General features: G+C 44.6%; 1 protein-coding gene across 2 annotated transcripts in view; it reads left to right on the plus strand.

Moving 5' to 3' along the window:
- The first annotated feature begins 5672 nt into the window (after positions 1–5672).
- The window catches only part of LOC103371944 (neurabin-2-like), a 32206-nt gene continuing 17949 nt past the window's right edge, over positions 5673–19929 (plus strand). The window contains exons 1-5 of one of the 2 annotated variants that reach the window (XM_008301439.1): positions 5673–5777; positions 12014–12409; positions 13540–13757; positions 13844–14176; positions 14275–14994. In XM_008301439.1, coding sequence (XP_008299661.1) covers positions 12100–12409; positions 13540–13757; positions 13844–14176; positions 14275–14994 — 1581 coding nt within the window. In that variant the 5' untranslated portion in view covers positions 5673–5777; positions 12014–12099. The remainder of the gene's footprint in view (positions 5778–12013; positions 12410–13539; positions 13758–13843; positions 14177–14274; positions 14995–19929) is intronic. The other variant, XM_008301440.1, reaches the window with a different exon arrangement.

The following is a 19929-nucleotide window of genomic DNA, read 5'->3' on the forward strand; positions in this document are numbered from 1 at the left end:
AAATTAAAAATTATCACTTAAAAATAGACATAAAATAAATATAAAAAATAAATATAAAAATAGAAAATACAAAATAAATAAGGAAAAAATAATTTAAAAAATTATATTTTAAATTAATTTTTAAAAATTAAAAAATTAATTAATTATGAAAAAGTAACCGGATGAACTGATAAACAAAAGAACCACAAAGCCAAACCTACTATGTTGGAGTTTTAGGACAGTTTCTGGCTGTAGATTATTTGCAAATTTATCGTATGGGTTTTATAATCATAGTATCGGGGTTATATTTTTAAATGTCCTATTCATGGTCAGCACCTGTATATCAGGACTCCTCTGTCTCCTCTGTAGAAAACAACTAATTAAAACGAGTTTATTTACTTGAACTTGGCAGTTTTTGGGGTACTTTAACTTTAGTTTGATGTTTATTTATGTTATTGTGTTCATTTCTGCTTCACTACAGTTTACTTATAGAAAAGGCAGACGCCACATTTCACACATCTATGATTTGTTCTCTGGATTTCTTCCATCATTAATTTGACTGTGTGCTTCTGTTCGTTTCCTGCTGCGACATGTCGAAATATCTTCTCGATAGATGCCATTTCCATTGTTTAAAAATGTAGTGTCAGTCAATGCGTTGTTAATTTTTAAGCAAATATAAACGCCAACACTGTTTTTATCACTTTCACATTGTCAGCTGAGCCCCTTTTTGCCTCTTAACCCAGTGTTGTGTTTATATCTGAGTAGGTGGCGCCCTCTTCTGGTCAAAACAAGGTAGCATTAAGAAAATACACATCATATCGTGAGGGAATGACTACAGAGAAAAACACAATAAAATATATGTTAGACATATACTGCAGCACATTTTCTAAACTGGCATTGCAAATTAGGTTTTCCAATAACAGATGATCACTTGATGTTCATCAGGCTGAAGCTTTGGAACATTTTAAACAGTTTTGTGATGAAAGTTCAAAACTAATTTAGTGGCACAAGAGGGATCTACACAATCAATGTAGTGCCTGATAGGTGTTTAATGTACGACACAGGCTGCCATCCAGCTTATTTCACCAAGACAACGCCAAACCATGTTCTGCAGCAGAAGTATGGAATTATATTTGTGCCACAATCCTGAGCAAAGAAAAATCTATTCTGCGCTCAAAACTGTCACTGCTGTGTTTGCAACTATCAACATAGGGTTGAAATAGCCACCTGATTGGACAGTGTCAGCCACCCTGTGCAAGGCTGTGATTGGCTGGTTTTGGGGCACATTTGTAACCAAGTCAGACAAACGTGGAGGCAGAGTCGAGCTTGAACAGATCGTCAGTGTTGTGCGGGAGCGAGAAAGACACCATGAGCGAGCATGAACTTGTAGTTGAGCGCTTAGAATGGAGATCTGTGAGAGCGCCAATGACAAAACCAAGTGAGTGAGTACGTTGATAGTTGCAGACACAGCAGTGATAGTTTTGATCTCAGAACGGATTTTCCTTTGCTCAGGATTGTGGCACAAATATAACTCCATACAGAAGAGTCCAGCTGCTGAATGCTGTCCAGACCCGTCACCCGCTGTGAAAAAAAAAAACACAGCAGAGGAAAAACCGAACAGCTGAAATCCTCCATCAGGCAAAAAAACATTTCACTCCCAGAAACTACCGACATGAATCTCACAAAACAGAATAAACAAATAAAATCATTGCAAGACAGAGTTTTGACGAGTTTAATGAATTGATTTAGTGACAAGAGCATCCACGTTCTCCGCCTCCGTCAGGCCTCCTGCTCCACAGACGTGACCCCGTCGAGGGTTTACGTTGCGACTTATGGAATAATTAAAAGGCCACTCGCAGAAGACCCGAGGGCTCCAGAGGGTTAATAGGATCACAGCAAATCCGATAAATAGATACGAGCGAGGCAATTAGGAGTAAACCAATAAAAGGATCTTCAAATCAATTGGAAAGCAGACAGGCGGCCGGTGGAGAGACTTTAAAATCGGTGTGATGTGTGTGTTCTCCTAGTGGTTGAGATTTATTCTTCTTCGGGGGCAGTAGTCAGTCCTGCAGGTTCTAAACGCTTCCAGCAGGGTCGGAGATCTGAGTTTCAGTTTAAAGTGTAGAGAAAGGAAAATATATTTTAGATCCTTCCCTGCTTCATGCTTCTACCAGCTTCTCTGGCGCTCTTGAAATAGTTCCTACATGAGCTCGTATTGGCCGCTTTTCCTTCACTCTGAGCATCTTCAGCTGTCAGGTGACTGCGGAGGCCAGCTGTTGGGTTAAACAGCGCTCACAGCGTCTGGAGGTGTGTTTTTTTTGGCTCATCATCCTCTTGAAAAGCTTCTCTGCTGTTCATATGATGCTCTAAAGATTTCTGCAGCAAGTACAGTCGTTCTCAGATTTATTCATACCCTCCCATTAAAGAAGGAAAAAAACCAGCTGTGACTGAAATAAGTTGAAATTGACAAAAGTAGTAATAAATAAAAATTTTATGAAAATCATGACGTTGCTTTTGAATTGTGGTTCAACAGAAATATATATATATGTTTTCTAAAAAGGGACCCGTAAATTAATATTTTGATTTCACTGCTCATCAGCAAAATGCTCTAATTTGTCCGGGACAGTTTTGTTTATTTTTTTAAATTAATCTTTTCAACCACAATTCAAAAGCAATGCCTTATTTCACTAAACTATAATTTAGCAATTTTTTTATTTATTATTACTTTTTTCAGTTTCTAGTTATTTGAGTGACTGTTGTGAATTTAAATCCACCCCCCCCTCCGTCACTTCATGTGTGCCCCAGGGCTCTGTCCTGGGGCCCCTCTTCTTCATCATCTACTTTTTTCCCCTTGGCAATATCTTTCGTAAATTCAACACTCATTTCCACTCGTCCACTCGTCCGCCCACCTCCTTCACTGATTGAAAAGCTCGTTTACCCTAAATTTCCTTAAATTAAACAGTAACACAACTGAGGTTCTCCTCATTGGCACCAAATCCGCATTATCTAAAACCAACAGCTGTTCCTTTACAATTGAAAATTCCACCGTCTCACCTTCCCCCCAGGTTAAGAGTCTCGGTGTCAATCTTGACAGCACATTATCCTACCAGTCCCACATCAGTAACATCACCAGGTCTGCCTACTTCCTCCCTTTCCCTCCACACTGCTGCCGTCCTCGTCCACAGTCTCGTCACTTCCCTGGATTATTGTAATTCTGTCCTCTTTGGTCTCCGTCACAAACCCCTCCATAAACTTCAACTGGCCCAGAATTCAGCTGCCTGCATCATAACCCAAACCCCCTCGATCCACATCGCTCCTGTCCTCCAACAGCTCCACCGGTTCCAATTCAAAATCCTCCTGTTAACACTTAAGGCCATTCCCCCCATACCTCTCTGACCTCCTCCATGTTCACACTACTACCTGATCCTCCTCCTCCATACACCTGTCCGTCCCCTCTGCCCGTCTCACTACATTTGACTGTATGAGGTTTTGCTGGTCGCAGTGAGTCTGCTAAACAGGGAGGAAACTTCCCGCGGTTCTGTTGTCGACCAGTTTTTAAATCAAAGGCATTGATTTCAGATGCTTCCACGTTGATCGGCGACCAGAATGTAAAAACAGCCAGAGCCTCACAAGCATCTTGTTTACAAGAAAAGCCAGCAGGGTGTCTTTAGTCTCAGGAAACTCTCACTTCCAGCTAGACAGGAACCTCATGACAATGTTTTATCGACTCGTTCTTTTATCCGCTGGTGGCTCAAGGTCAGAAGCAAAACTGTATTCGGGGTAGTGGTGAAGCAGCAAACTGACAAAGTCTGCAGGATCCTCACAACAAACAGTTCTGTAGGGAAGCAGTCGGATTGTTTCCATCCTTTACATCCACGGTTTCAGTTTTTGCCATCTGGTGTCTCCTCAGACGTGAAACCGACAGAATGCTTTTGTACAGACTCTTAAAGACTGTCAGGATGAAACTTACTTTGAACATCTCTGGAAACAAACTGCTGAACAAATTACTTTTTTTTTTGCAGCCAAAATCAAGAAACTAAAGACCGGACAGTGTGATGTGTCGACCAGGTGGATGTCCTGAGCAGAATCAGGACACTTTTCATGTAAGATTTGTATTTATCTTTATGTAGTTTAAGTTGTAATTATTCTTATTGACAATTTTAAAATCAGAATTTTACTGTTCCAAGATAGATAGATAGATAGATAGAGATCTTTTTGACAATTTCTAATGAAATCGTGTTAAACCTTCAAACCCCACTGAATCAAAAGTATTATTAATTATAATTTAAGTATTGTTGGTCACTTACTTCATAACTGGTAGCATAAAGACACATTTTTAGAAAAAAAATGATTCAAGTATTTCCATGTTAATATTTTTTTAAAGCATCATATACTTAATTACTGTAATTATAAATGGTATTTTTAAAGTTGAAAATGTTAAGAAATTGCGTTGTTCCATGATAATAATAATAATAATAATAATAATAATAATAATAATAATAATTTACCTTTGAAACAAATTTAGGCAAATAAACCCAAAAGTGGGATATAAATATAATAAATTAGCTTCAACAAATACGTCCAGTAAAGAAAAATCCTGGCATCAACTTCAAAAAAAAAAAGTTATCAAGCCAGTTTTATTTAGTTACCTCAACTTGAATTTTACCTTTAAATCAACTAATGTAGAAATTTTAGTTTATGTTACACAAAATATTAAGTTGATGCAACATCATGATGTCAAGTCAACCTAATATAAGAATTTTTGACACTTAAAATGTTTATTTATACCTGTAAACTCGTATATAAAAACTTTTTTTTTTTTTAGTTTATTTAAATCGAGGGTGTCAAACACTCGGCCCACGGGCCAAAAGTGGCCACCAGAGGCTTTGCAAAGTGTTCCTTAATTGTAGATTTAAAATAATTTTGACAAGTTGTTTTGATCTTAAAGTAAATATTCAGTTCCTCGTATCTAAATGTGCTGCGTCTTTGTAGAAACACTGTGATCTGTAATGGACACCTGTAAACGATAATTGTGAGGACAGTTCGTTAAATGTGAACATGTACATTTTTGCACAAAGACAAAAGGGAAATTTTGGGAGTTATTTATACATGATTGTGCTGTGATTCTACTGGTCCGGCCCACTTGAGATCCAACTGGGCACCTCTGATTTAAGGTGGTGGGTAAAGATGCCTCACCAGCAGAGGTCGCTCTAACTCCAGCTCTTAGAGAGGCTCTCAAACCCAGCTGTCACTTCTGCAATAACAGCTTCTAAAAAGTCACCAAAAAAAAAACAGCCAACCAGAGGTGTCAGCGAGGAGGATTCTGGGTAAATTAGGCCTGTTGTTTATTGGTTAAATCCCATAATTAAGCCTTATTATGTGACAGCCAGTTAGTGGATTAATTAATGAGTGTTAAGAGAAATCTGATTTAACAACTTCTGATGGTAAAAAAAAATAAAAAGGAGGCAAGAGGAGGAAGGAAGGAATGGACACAGAGTGGAGGGATGAATAAAAAATAAAATAAAAGGGGAGAGGATGGAGATAATAAAAAGGGGTAAAGAGAGGTAAGGGAAGGGAGGGTGAGGCAAAGGACGCAGAGGGGTGAGGAGGAGAGAGAGAGAGAGAGAGGGAGAGGGATGGAGGAAAACAGATGATGTGAGGGGGGAGGAGCAGAGGGGAGGCAGGCAGGCAGTCTGTTCGGAGGAATCAGCAGCAGCAGCAGCAGCAGCAGGACAATGTACCGTCTCCAGCACGGATCCTAACGGGCACCGGGCGGCTTCAACAAACTGGAATATCAGGTAGGACCGCCGGGGACACGCAGACAGCCTCTCGCTTTTCACATTTTGTATGTTTTACCTGCGATCAAATGTGTGTGTGGGAGAGGAGAGGCTGCAGGAAGGAAGCGACGCAGCGCAGCAGACACCAGCCCCGGCCAGCAGCAGGGCCTGGTAGCCGCCTGCCTCCGGGTCCCCCAACCCGGCCGGTGATACCGACTCACCAGCCTGCACCCCACAACCCCACATGCTGCTGGATTTAAATCACAGCAGGAGGGGAGGAGGAGACAAAAAAGAAAAAGGAAAAAACGATCACTTTTATTTTTTTTTTCCTCCACAGTAAAACGTCACGCCGAACTCCTTTGCGAAAATCTGTTGTTTTAGCTCCCCGTGGTTGCCAGCAGGGGTGACCGCCTCTCGTGATGCCAGCTGGGGTTTCTATGAATTCCTGGAAGACTTCAGCGGGATTCGGCGTGCGAGTGATTCATTAAAGCTCGCTTAATTTAAATTTTAATCCAATCATAAAGTGTGAGCGCAGCGCGAGTCGCTTTCCGCTTCGCCCGGAGGAAGAGTGCGGGCATAAGGCGCTACGCACAAATAATAGTTGTCGTTTTACCTGTTGGTGAAGCTCTTCTGGCTATTACATGAGCGCCGAATTAATGACTGATGTATAGTAATTCGCACTGACTGTCGACTATTTTAAAGTGACAAATAGATACTATCGAGAAAGGCAGCGTCGTTTAAAAATAGACAGTTTTCGGATGGGAGTTCGGAGCGTGCGAGCATATGTCGGATATGCCAACAAAGCCCCTCTCTAGCTAGCCAATAGCAGCAGCAGGAGCACGCAGTGTGTCTGCCAGAATGAACCTTTGCACTAGGCCGGGCTCTGGGAGTCTCCTCTACAGATGCAGGGATTGTGGATGTGAATAGATGCACTCATTGTGTTTAACATAATGTGCCTTCTGTTAAAAAACGGTGTGTGTGTGTGTGTGTGTGTGTGTGTGTGACGCACGTAGACATGCAGGGATACAGAGATGCTGTGCAGCCACGGACGACTTATTACTCATGTCTGAAAGGGCAGCACATTACCATGCCAGCTCCAAAACATCCTCGCCACTGACTGCAGTGTCTGTTTCACAGATTGTGTTGACCATATTGCACATGCACACACACACACACACACACAGATCTGACTGGTTGCACACAGCTCCAGTCCTCGGTGTTACACTAGATCATGAGACAAGGTCATTTTTTTGCCATATGAACCAACCAAACACTTAGAAAACGCAGGCATGCCTGTGTGTGTGTGTGTGTGTGTTGTGGTGTAGCCTGTATTTAGTGAAGGGAGGAGGCGTTCAGGGACCTCCCATAAATAGATTACAAGTAAATAGTCATTTGCCTCCATATGCTGAGGATGATTGGTGCAGGCAGGCAGTGGTTTGTGCTGCATTGTTTTTATTTTAGATTGTATTGACCCGAGTGTGTGGTGTGTGTGTGTGTGTGTGTGTGTGTGTGTGTGTGTGTGTGTGTGTGTGTGTGTGTAGCGTCCGTGGGAGGAGGACGGGAGCTCTATCTATCCATCTCGAAGCTTTGGGTAAATACAACACATTGGATTCTAGATTAGACGGTGATTATGGAGAGGAGTGACGGAGGGGGAACCAGCGAATCGCGCCGGTTTGGAATGAATCAAAGCACCAAAATGTCCTCGAGCAGGAAGGAGAAAAAAAAACCCAAAGCGCAGTTTAGGAGTGAGAATCCAGACTGAATGGCAGGAAGCAAACCCCAAACCACAAGGGAGCCGGGCTCGGCAGATGAAGTGTTCTTAGAAAGATGAGCTGTATTTTAGTCGTCTTTAACCGGGTGGCACCGCAGAGGAGAGGGGCAGCCCACCCATGTCACACCGAGGTGCAGCCGGGGTTTAGTTCGCCCGCGTGGTGCGTTTTGGAGGTTTGTCGCTTAGCCCAGGAGCTTCATCTTAACAATAACAGGAAAGAGGCCCAGAGCTGTAATCGCTGCCTCTGTGTGTGTGTGTTTCTATTTCTATTTCTATAGGCAAGGTTGCTTTCTTTACGGTGGATTTTCGCTCACTTGACTTCACATGATCAGTATGTGAGAATCTACTATTTGGCAAGACGGTGTCACAAGACTGTGGTTGCAGTGTGAGTGTGTGTGTGTGTTCGTCCCCCCGTGGTCAGCAGTGCCATCTGGAGTCAGTGTGGGACCAGACAGCTCCGGAGAAGGTCTTTCCTGTTGTCCTCTCTGCCTTTCAAGCAGCTCGGACCAAGGAGCTAACCGTGAATTCACTATGGGGTCACCAGTAGAAGATGGTAAATAGTAAAAAAGGTTAAAGGTGACAAGAGTAGAGGCACCCAGAAGTCAAGGATGTGCACGTTATCGTCGTCAAACTTGCACATTTTTAGCTTCATTGCTTCAAAAACTGATGATTTATTTAGGCATAAAGTTGCAGCTTCGTTTTCAGCCGACCGAGGCTTGCAGCTCCTTCACAGCTGAGTTTGTTTCACAAGTTTTGTCTCCCTAACAACGGTTTGGTCCCGTCGAACACGACGTCCCCGTCAGCATCGGGGTTTGTCGGCGTTGCCATGACGAAAGATGTGAGCTTCCAGATAAACAGCAACATCATCCAACTTGTTTGATCTGCTTTTCGCTTCGTGTCGCTGCATGTTGTTGCAGAGCGTTGGTGCTGGTGGCGAGTGGAGCTTTACGGGCCAAACCTCAGCAGCGGCTCAGAATGCAAGTTAAGAGATTAAAATAAAAATAAGCAGAAATGACGAGTGAAGCTGCACAACGTTCACCTGCAGCTGCTTTGATGATCGGTTGTGATTTTTCAAGCAAAAACCCCCACACTTTCTTTAGTTCCTGTTATTTGTGAAGACTCGAGGGAAGAGAGAGTTGCATCATGGGAAATGTAGGATCTAGTGTTTTTGTGGCTTGAGCCCCTCGTCTTTCTAAAAGCTCATCATTTAATTGCTGCAGTTCTTTTGGTTTGCTCTGTGCTGCGTTGAAGGTCGTTTTAAAACTGCTCCACTGAATGTTCGCCCTGAAACCCAACCACGGATCCAAAAAACTATTGGAAAATGTTTCTTTAGGGCAACTTGTGGTGACCTTGTACGTTGGAGCCAAACCAAACACACCCTTAATTAGCAGTGACATCACTCGTTGCTGTTTTGCGGGGGCATCGTCATGGTCTGGGGTCACTTTGGTCGGAAAAACTGACTTTTTTTTTGCTCGTTTGGAGCCAAATCACAAGCAAAGTGCTGCACGCTGTCACGCCGCCTCAGATCGTTCCGCACCGCCGAATTAATGGAGGCGCATGTCACACCGTCGTGACAATGCAACTTAAATGACAGCGTCTTCGCACCTCGGCTGTGAAGTTTCACACAGATCCCACAGAATCTGTTGGATAAAGGAGACGTGTCTCTGGCTCTGTCAACGGTAGATTAGGTAATCATCTGAGTCGCAAAACCTTCTATTTTTCATGTCTTGTTTTTTTTTCTGTGAAGCTTGTTTTATTAATGCAGCTTTGTGGTACGTAGCCCTCTGCCTGCCAGAGATCAGCCGGTGGATGCTGATGCAGATGGAACTCTTGGTTTTGTTTGGTTGTTTTGGTTGTCACCACTAAGGATTCACTGCAGCTTTCCCACGAGAATTAATGACATTTGTGACATGCATTACTTTTAAGAAGCTGAGTTATCATGACAGGAGCACTCTGGTAATGGAACAGTTGGATATTTTTGGTAATTCTCTTATTTACTTTTTTTTTTTTGTGTGTCAGAGTTAGATAAAATAATTGATCCCACTCTTATGTTTGTATGGTAAACATAATATGCTATGACTAGCATGCTGGTTAGCTTAGCTTAGCACAAAGACTGGAGGGAAACTGTTAGCCTCGCTTCACTTTGATGCACATGCTTAGTTAAATTACAGCTGGATTTCAGGGTTATATAACCACTGTTCATATGGTGGCAAGTTTAACTCATAAATAGAAATATTAAGCACACAATGCAATTTTTTTTACTGACTTTATTGGTAGTTAATAAAGTCATTTAAAGGCATTTTGCTGCCTTTTCATCTGCACTAGTTAATATCTAGATTCGAGGGGGGAAAAAAACAATTCAATTCAATGTGCTACTCAAAGTTAACTGGCAGCTACCGGAGACTATTAAGGTGGAATGTTTTCTACCATGTTGCTCAGTCCATGAGCAGACAAACAATCAACACCTTAAGATAACCTTAACCAACCTTAAGTTAATACGACAACTCCGACCATTTGTTTTTATCAGCTCTCTTGCTTGACTTACAGGTTAGTGATGATTGGAGCTTCTAGAGCTTTAAAATGAATATAAATTTCTACTGGATTATGTGAATTACACATATTCTGTTTCCTCACATGGAGATAAAAAGTGAGGAAATAGAATCTTTGCGGCTAAGCCGAGCATGAAGAGAGGAGTGGAGCGAGAGTGGAGCTAAAGGTTGAGATTAGAAGTAACTTTAAGCCTGAACATATTTTAAACAGGTGAGTTAAGTGAAAATTCACTCCTGTGCTGTTGTCATGAATGAGTAAATTATTTGTATAAATACAAGCTTTTTTTTGTACTACCCTGGTAGCATGTTTATTTCTGCTGTAAAATTGTGGTATTTTAACATTGCGGTCTATGGGGACTCGCTTTAAGATCCAGCCTCAAGTGGACATTTGAGGAACTGCAGTTCATGAAAATTCTCATTAGTTTAATTTTTAGGCCTCAAAGGTTATTGCTTGCTCCTTCAATAACTAGTTATAGCTCCTAGAGTTTCATTTCCACTTTGAGGCTTCCAGCAGCGAGTCAATGTCGTGACTTCTTCGGCAAGAAATTCGCTTGCTCATTGTTTTAAAGGGGTTTTAACGGTTAAGTTTTAGTAAGACTTAGCATAGACGACTTGCTATAATGTGTTAGCGTGTGAGCTAGTGCTGCGGATAGGGATTGTGTTACCTTTTTGCAGAGCCATGCTAGCTGTTTCTCCGTTTCCAGTCATTATGCTAAGCTAAGCTAACCCACTGTAGCTTCATGTTTAGTATACAGGCTCAAAAGTGGTATTGACTGTCATGTGACTATTAGCAAAAAACAATCAATAAATGTGTTTTGCAAATGTTTTTTGTGCGTTTGGTTTAATAAGTTCTGTCTTAGATTTTAGTATCTAGTTGCAAAAGTTGCTAGCATGACCTGAAATCATAAAAAGTCATGCAGCTAGCAGAGAAAAGTGAAAATTTTATCATGTTTAGCTTCACTAAGATCAGCGATGCACTAACATAGAAGCTGTCATAAGTACTGTTGTCTTTCTTAGTTAATTTTTTCCTTGTAATATTTTATATTTAGTTTTTTATTAAGATCGCTATAGCTACATGTTCTACAGTCGTAAACCTTTTCCACAGTTCTGAAATTAGATCTCAGTGATCCGCCCTCTCCATCAGTTGACCAAAAATGGCATTTCTGTGTTAGCTCATGTCTATTTTCACCCTGTTTTATTTATACGGGGAACCAAATGAATAATTAACTCCGCTCTCATTGCTGCCGCTGAACTAGAAATCAGGCCTGATGAAAACATCAGGCCGTCACTGTAGCAAAGATCTGATGGCACAAGATACAAACGCAGCCAAGCGGTTAATTAGACGGCGATCGTGAGAAAACGCTTTGATATCCGGGGGGACCGCGGGAGTCTTCTGTATTCATGCGCCGACTCTGTCGCAAAGTAAGTTTGGCATTCAGAGCGACAACAGGAAGGCGCTGAGGACACGTGAGGTCGCAGTGCGTCATCGTTTTAATTGGATTATTTTGACAGCTCCTGGAGCGCCGCGGGGGTGTTATGAATTACACAGTGAGGCAGTTGTGATGCTGTTTGATGTCATGTTTCAGCAGTAGGTCTGCTCATTTTCACCTTGTGCGCTATTATTCTTGTCTAAGCTTAAACCCGACGGTGTTTAATTGCATGTCTGTTCAACTGCAGGTTTGAAATTCAAGAAAAATATGCAGAATTTTCTGCAAACAGCCGGTCTGTGTAACCAACAGCACAAAATCAGAAGCTGTTCAGCGTAAACTAGCAAGTCGGTACATCTGAGAAGCCGCCATCAGTGAATTTTTGATGTTATTGCTTGAAATCTTAGTTAAATGTGACAAACTGAAAGCCAGCTAGATGGAGGTCCTCACTGAAGGAAGATTTTTACTGGTTGGCTAAACAGCTGCTCTGTCCGTTTCTGTCTGATCCAGGAGGCGAATGTCAAACAGCTCCAGGATGCTGCCCCCCTCCTCCCTGCTGACCTACTCTTCACCAGGGGGCATCTGACTTACCAAACATGATGAAGACTGAGCCCCCGGCGGCCACGGGGGGCAACGGGGCCTCCGCCGAGGGCAGCGGGAGCGCCAATCTGCGGAGCCCCTCGCCCCACCGCAACGCCTACGAGGCCGGGCTGGCGGCGCTGAAGAAAGCCACCGACCACCTCAACAATGCCGCCAACGGAGGCGCCGAGCCGTCCTCGAAACCCGCCCCCCTGCCCCGCCCGACGGGGAGGGGCCGGAAGTACGGATCCAACGTCCACCGCATCAAGAACATGTTCATGCAGATGCAGTCTCCCGGCGACGAGGAGGATGGAGCCAAAATGATTGGTAAGAAAACCAGATGTTAGATTGTTTGTCAACCACTGTGGTGGAGGGTGGGTGGATCGGTACCGGAGAGGAGGCTGTCTCAAGTCCTACCCCAAACTGAAATTGTCCAATCATAGGACATGGAAACTGTATGAAAAAGAGAAGCTCCTTTGGTAATAATTAAGCCGTGTGGGTTTTCTCAGGTGATTATACTCAGAAAGAAACAGGAGCAGTCATATTTCAGTTTCCTGCTTTTGATGATATTCATACTGTGATATTGTGTGCGATTAAACATCATCATTATAGATTACATTATCAGTGGTTATACTGCACGCTGACCAACCGACAACCAGTAAAAGCAAACAAACACGTTGGTGAAACAAAACTGAAATCTTGAAGGTGGAGTTGCTGATTCTAATTCAATATCTGCTCACAAGCTGTTGGCTGTTCATACACATCTGTGGCTCTGTAAACGGGAAACAAAGTGGGCCGAAAACACCATTCTAGTTTGAGCTTATGCACATTAATGCTTGTGCACAGGACAGGACAGGGGGAAAGGCATGGGGAGGGCAGATGACATGAGAAGGACAGTAAATCTAGCTATTCTCGTAGATTAATCATAGCAACTGGACTTGTTCCTTTAAGACGTTTCACCTCTCATCCAAGAGGCTTCATCAGTTCTGACTGACTAGTTGGGAGTTCCAGATGCTTATAGCCTTAAGGAGCCATTAACACCTGAGTTTCGGGTGCAATTGGGGGTTTGTTGCTCCTCCCCTTCGTTATGTGAGCCCCTGTCCCAATGGGGTAACGAGCTGATGAAGCCTCTTGGATGAGGTGAAACATCTTGAAGGAACTCAAGCAAATCCAGTTGATGAATCTACGAGAATAACCATGACCTGGATGACTGAGAATCTTCACAGACGTAAATCTAACTCAATATTTTGCTAAACACTAACCGTCTTTTTCCAGAACTACATTTTTAATTTGACCTTGTCAAGTGTTTTAATTTCTGCTCTCCTTTGTGAGATGAAGCAAAAATGGCAAAACCTTCCTCACTGATGTGATGCAGAGAAGGAGAATATACTCATGAGCCTGTGAATCACTTCAAGGAGGGTTTAATATGATTTGTTTTTTTGTTTTTTTTTTTAAAGAAACTCTCTGGTCGTTTGCAGGTAAGGACCAGGCGGTGAAACTGTCCCTGCCGAGAGCGTCCAGCCTCAACGAGAACGTCGACCACAGCGCCCTGCTGAAAATGGGCGACACCGTGTCGGAGAGGGTGAACCGCTTCGATTCGAAACCCGGCAGGGATGGCGGAGGTTTCTCCAAACTCCAGGAGACCAGGAGGATCTTTGAGCAGCGGACTCTGCAGGTCAGTAGCTTCACTCACACGTGTAGATTCTTATTTTACCCATTTGGCCTGAGATCGACTGACTTGGCTCTTCTTGCCTCCTTCAGGAGAAACAAGCTGCCACCAACCGCATCCTGCTGAAGAAGGAGCGAGCGTCGGGCTTCCAGGACAGCCGCCTGGACGTCGTGGCTCGCTTCAACGGTTCCACCGAAGCTCTGGACCGGCTGGACGACCCCCCCGTCCCCCATCCTGCTACTGTTCCCCCTGCTGCAGCCTCGGTCGGGCCCGGTGAGGCCGTCAGCCCCACTGTGAGCCAACTCAGTGCCGCGTTCGAGAAAGGCGAACTGCAAAACAACCTCTACCTCCCCCAACGTCGGTCAGCTCCCGCCTTGGCGCCAAAGCCCAAACCTCCAGCCAGAGCGGAGGCTGCCGAGAGGAAGGTGAGAAAAACATTCTGAACTTTGCAAGAACGCTGATTGAAGGAAAGTTCAATCTAGAACTGTATTAAATAAGACCTCCTGTTGTCTCTTTCTTCCAGACAAAGGTGTCCCCTCCAGGTAAGGGGGACAAGGAGGAGGTAACAGCAGGAGTTCTGAGCCCCGAGGCAGCAGAGCTACAAGAGGCGGCAGGTTCCCTACAGAGGGGCGTAGGTGGACTGGTGGCAGGCGAGGAGAAGGACGGGTTTGGACAGTCAGGAGACCAGCTCTCCAACTCCTCCTACTCCTCGTCATCCTCGGTGACCGTCACCTCCACCTCTACCTCATCAGAGGCCAAACCGGAGTCCGACGCTCAGCCGGCAGCGACCGAAGCGAGGGGCTCCAGCACGGCGGCCGATCCCGAGCTGGAGGCCGGAGAGCAGGACGGCTCGAGCGGCGGCTCCGAGGCCGGGGGCAGGCTGGTGCAGGCCGACGTTCACGCCTCGCTGGAGAACGGAGAGAAAGAGCGTCCGTCTTCCTCCCCCTCCTCCGACGAGAAGGAGGCGGACTCGGACGAAAGGGGCAAGGAAGAGGAGGAGAACGACGAGGACGGCTCGAGGAAGGAGGATTACTCGGAGGGGGACCTGGTAGACATCAGCGCGTACAGCGGGCTGGGAGAGGAGGACTCCGGGGGCAGCCAGCTGGACGACGAGGACGACGAGGAAGAAGACGAGGAGGCGTATCAGCCGGAGACCAGCTGCTCAGAAATCGCGGGGCTCCCTGAGGAGGAGGAGCCGCCGCCGCCCTGCAGGAAGATTCGTTTCAGCACTCAGCCAATCAAGGTGAGTGAGTTTTTGCGAGCGGCGGCTTTTCCCGTGCTCACCGTTTCACACATTACGAGAGGCGTCCGTAGCTTGTTGTGGAAAAGCATAATTGGATTTGTCGCGTTGGAAGCTTCCCAGCTGATGTCGATGCTCTGGGTTGCTTTGGAGCTCGTAAGAGGAAGTCCTCGTTGAGACACTTCCTCTGTGTTGTCACCATCCAGCCTGTGTGGTTGAACAAAGATCTGTTCCTGTAGATCCTCGAATCATCTGGGCTTATGACACACTATGATATAAAACCGTGTCCATGCCATAAATCCTAGAAAACGAGGGGAGAAGCTGAGTTTCTTTGATCGTTTTTTATATTTATTTTTGAATTTATATGAATACAAAAAGCAAAGGTGTCATCATAAGTGAAAAAAAAACCCGCCTGCCTTTCATCACATGATTTTCGTCACGTTACAGCTGACTCATTATCGTCTCGTTTGGTTGCGTCAAGGAGAGTTTTTAGCTTTCGACTGAATCCGTTTACAGCGAACGCTTCATTTTGGGGGGAATCTTTAAACAGAATAAAGTTAAAATTTCTCGTTTTCCATTTTATAACTGTTATTTTAAAGCGGACACGCCTTTAAAAGTGGGTTTTGCGGCTCAGAGATCAACCTCATAGGAGCATAACAGCCACTTTCTTTGGCCTGATTAGATTTTTTTTTTCCATTTTCTGTGGACGTGAAATTTTTTTGGGCTGATTGTGGCAAAGCAGGAAACCTCTTGTGGTTGACAGTGATGTTATACATCATTAGAACCACTGGGGTTTATCTTCTGGAGGAGACGTTAAATAAACCTACTGACATTTCAGCTTTAGGGCTCGACAGTTCTTTTTCCTCAAAGCTGCACTAATCAATGTTTTTACAGTTTATTAGCAGTGGATCAAATGACTGTTTCTAATGTGATCTTAGTGATAAACCTGCTGAGAATCATCAGCTGATATCAGCTTACAGACCGTTTTAGCTTCCAGGAGGCCCGCAGCTTTAACGGTTATCGTCAGATCTCGCAACACCAAGTGGAAAACTCTGACACGCCTCCTCTGCGTTACCGGTTTATTAGTAAAAACACACAAAGGCAACGTGTGAGGAGTCAGCAGCTACAGAAGCAGATGTTTTACCAGTTGGTGGAGACCAAAACGGAGCCAAAAGAGCCAAAAAAATGTAGCAGAGAGCTCATGTAGGCCTCAGGTTTAACATTTGAGCACAAGACACTAAAATAATTTATTGAGAGACCTCGTAAAATCCACCTCCGCTGTCCAATAAACTAACTAAATTAAGAGAGTAAGAAAAACAGTGAAAAGACTCATTGACTTCCTCCTCCTTTTACATCACACACATGCATACTGAGGGGGTTTTCAGCCTTTGATTTCGCCACACCATTTCCTGCCGACTGGCTGCGGCTCGTAGGCACTCGCACCGACGTATATCTTCGTCTAACAGAAGCTCGTTTCTGTAGCGGAGAGCCGAGTTTGGTTTCTTCCGCCGCCTCGCAGCACTCAGCCGGTTGCGTTACGAAGCAAGTCTGGACGTGCGGCGACGGAGCTGTCGCGTTGACAACAACAACTGGCTTCCTGAGTGAGACGGAGAGCGTTCGAGCGGTGCGATAATATACCGTAACAGGAGAGATAAGAACAGGAAGTCAAGGGTGCAGCCTCGCATGTTGAGGCAGAGTTTAATGTTATTAGGAAAGGACAAAGACCGCATAATGGACAGCGGGCGTGAGGATCGCTTTGCTCGGTCTTGTCCACATGCGAGGGTGGTTGGAGGAGGAAAGTGTTTCATTCCAGGCCAGGCGTCAGGTCAAAAAGGGATTCTTTTCATTTTCTCGGACCTCGAAGCATTTAACTACTGACCTCTTTCGCCACAGCGCAGCTAAAAGTGGAGCTGTGGCCCGAGGCAGTGTTGTTTACTACAAAGGTGACGGTTAGCTGTCGGGCAAATCCGGTTGCATCGTATGTGCTGCAGGGATGCAACAAACCTGATCGTTCAATAGCATAAAACGTACAGATGAAGCATCACAAGTGTCCAAATGTGATGCTTTTCTATTCCTCCCGTCCACACGTTAGTTTTGCAATTAAACACATTTTCAACATTTAACAGAGATTTGTTTGGAGAGAAAGTGCAAGAACTGGTTGCTGAACGTTTCAGTGACAGTGATTGAGCTGTTTGCTGGCTCCTGCTTTCAAACCAGCTTTTCAAAGGGACACAACGTTCTGCTGCCTCCCCCATCGCTTTATCAGCTCCATCTCTGCACAGCGTTCTGTCGCTGCGAACAAGATTCAGGAGCCTGTAAGATTTTGAACAGTTAAAAGGACTTGATAGAAGATGATTAGTGTGCTACAGCAGCTTTTTAGCATCACGAACATGCTGTTGATTGCAAGAAGAAGTTTTGGGTGATGGATTATTCACAAAACAACCTGAAACTGCTTTAAGAGTTAACCAGCAAATCATTGTTGCTCTTGTTTCTTCTTCTTCCTGGTTTAGCTGGAGAAAAACAATGAAGCGCCACGTTACTGCCACCGTCTGTTTTGTCTTCGATATGGCAAAAAAACGTCTCCAGAAAGTTTGTGTTTCGCGCTGACGTGCTGCAGATTTAAACCCGTTTTGGACCAGGCTTTATTTTTAGGTGAGAAAAGGGAGATTTTAATCTTGAGAGAGAACAGACGCATTTAATCACGAGTTTAGAGTTCAGACAAAAGCGTCATTGGAGCACATTCGACCACTTTGTACAGTCTGTCTTCGTTTACCTCCAGCGAACACAGCAGCAGCTGTTCAGATGTTAGCTGTGGGCTACCTCCAAACAGACCCGACTTGTGTGGAGTCACTTGCTGTTTGCTTTCAGCTACGTTTATGAAACAGAGTCATAAAACCCTGAAAGAAGTGCGTGTAATCAATGTGAAATTCCCCTGCCGTTATTTGTCACCGCACATTTAGAGGATGGATTTGTTACCTTTGGACAGTGCTAACGTTCTTTATGCTAAGCTAAGCTCTCCGGCTGCAGGCAGTGTCTCCACATTTATCGTACGCACATGAGAGTTCAAATTCAATTCAAATCAAATCAGGTTTATTGTCCTTATGCTGTACATACACAGCAGTACAGGCACGATGAGAGAGCGTTTCCTCAGGATTATTAAAGTTTTGTGGAGTGAACGTCTGGGATAAGACAGTAGACGTTCGCTGTCGTTGTCTCCTGAAGGGGCATGGAACAACATGGAGAACACGGTGAACCTCTTCAGGTCCTGGTAGGTCTTCAGGGACACGATGGTGTGATGATGGTGAAACTGCAGATGCTGCCCAGAGCTGTCTGTCTGTCTGTCTGCATCCCCTCCAGCTGTCTGTCCATCTGGGATGCTGTCATGGAGCCATGTTTCTGTTAAAGCAGACACACAGCAGTCCCTTCACTCTCTGAGGGTTTCTCTCAGCAAACGTCCAGCTTGTTGTGGAGGGAGCGGACATTGGAGAGCAGGAGGACGGTCCTGCTGGTCTGGAGGGGTTAGCCTTTAGCCTAGCATGGATCCCGGCTCTCTTCCTCCTCCTTTGTTTATGTTCATACCACTTCCTCCTCTTTTGGGTAACTGCCGGCGTCGTCTCCGATCGGACTCCGTGTTGGTGAGTTTGTCCACATCACAACCGATCGCCACAATTCCAGCGCCGTTCGCTGTCCTGACGCCCAGCAAAGTCTCCCTGCTGCAAATTTTGCAGAATGAACGTCTGGGATAGACGAGACACTCAAAACGTTCACTTTCGTTGTCTCCTGAAGGGGGCGCTCCGTCTATGCGCGCCAGTCAACAAATAAGACTTTCTATTTAAAGATTTTCTTCCAAAATTCGACTAAAAATGTAGCTCACCTAGCTCTAAACAATAAAACTATAACGTTATCTACTGCTAGCATTTCATAGCAATAAGAAAGCTGTTGGAATGTTCGATAATTTCATTTAAATGCATCGCATGTAGCAAAAACGCGAAGCACATCATCCTCGTGTTAACAGTTATTATCTGTGTACCTTCATAAATAAGCTTAAGTGGTTCCAATTAAACAGTTTCCCTAAATGATCAATAATTACCACTATAGACTGAAATTAAACGTGTTATTGTGATTACTCCCTGCTCTGCTGCAGACGTTCACGGCAAACAGTCGCAATAATAAGGATTAAGGAGCCGGACGGCAGCGTTTATCAGACAAACAGACTCTCGAGGCCGACGGCGTTCATACAGCAGCAGGATTATTTATACGACCGAAGAGAACAACTGGTGCAGAGTTTTCGCTCGACTTAGAGAAGAACACGATGAGCTCATGAGCTTTAAAGTGAAACCTTGGCAGACTTTCTCACGATTCTGTGATAAGATATGGCAGAAGCAACGAGGGGGAAAGTTGTAGCAGCTTGAACAGCTATAGGCTCCTATAGACGGCGCTTACCTGAGCCGACTGTGGGCATCAGAAAGCCTCCTGTCTGACACACACACACTTATACGCTTGTCATTCTGGACAGTATATCACAGATTCAACAGACCAGGACTGGAGCTGCAACACAGTGTGAGAACAAATCGTTTCAGTCAAAGCCAGAAGCTGTCGTCATTTGCTGGAGATAACGACGTCTGTGTTGCCCCTACCAGAGAAAGTGACTTCTGAACCTCGGTCGGAGATGTTCTGCTGCGGGGAACAAAGAGCCTGTCAGGAGCCTCGCCGCCCGGGCATGTCGGGTGTGTTGTTTCAGAACTGGTTGCTAATTGTTGCCCTGACATCATCATGATGTGTTGCTTCTTGAAGTGAAACTCCGCCGGCAGAGCTCAGACCTCCTGCAAGTGTCCAGCCTGCCGCCGCAGAACGCCGTTTGGTTTGATTTCCTCTCGGCTGCACAGAAACGTTTATGTGAAAAGTCTGGATGATTAGCGCAACCTGATGAACGATCGC

This window comes from Stegastes partitus, unplaced genomic scaffold, assembly GCF_000690725.1.
Source record: "Stegastes partitus isolate 25-593 unplaced genomic scaffold, Stegastes_partitus-1.0.2 Scaffold1672, whole genome shotgun sequence".
Lineage (NCBI taxonomy): Eukaryota > Metazoa > Chordata > Actinopteri > Pomacentridae > Stegastes > Stegastes partitus.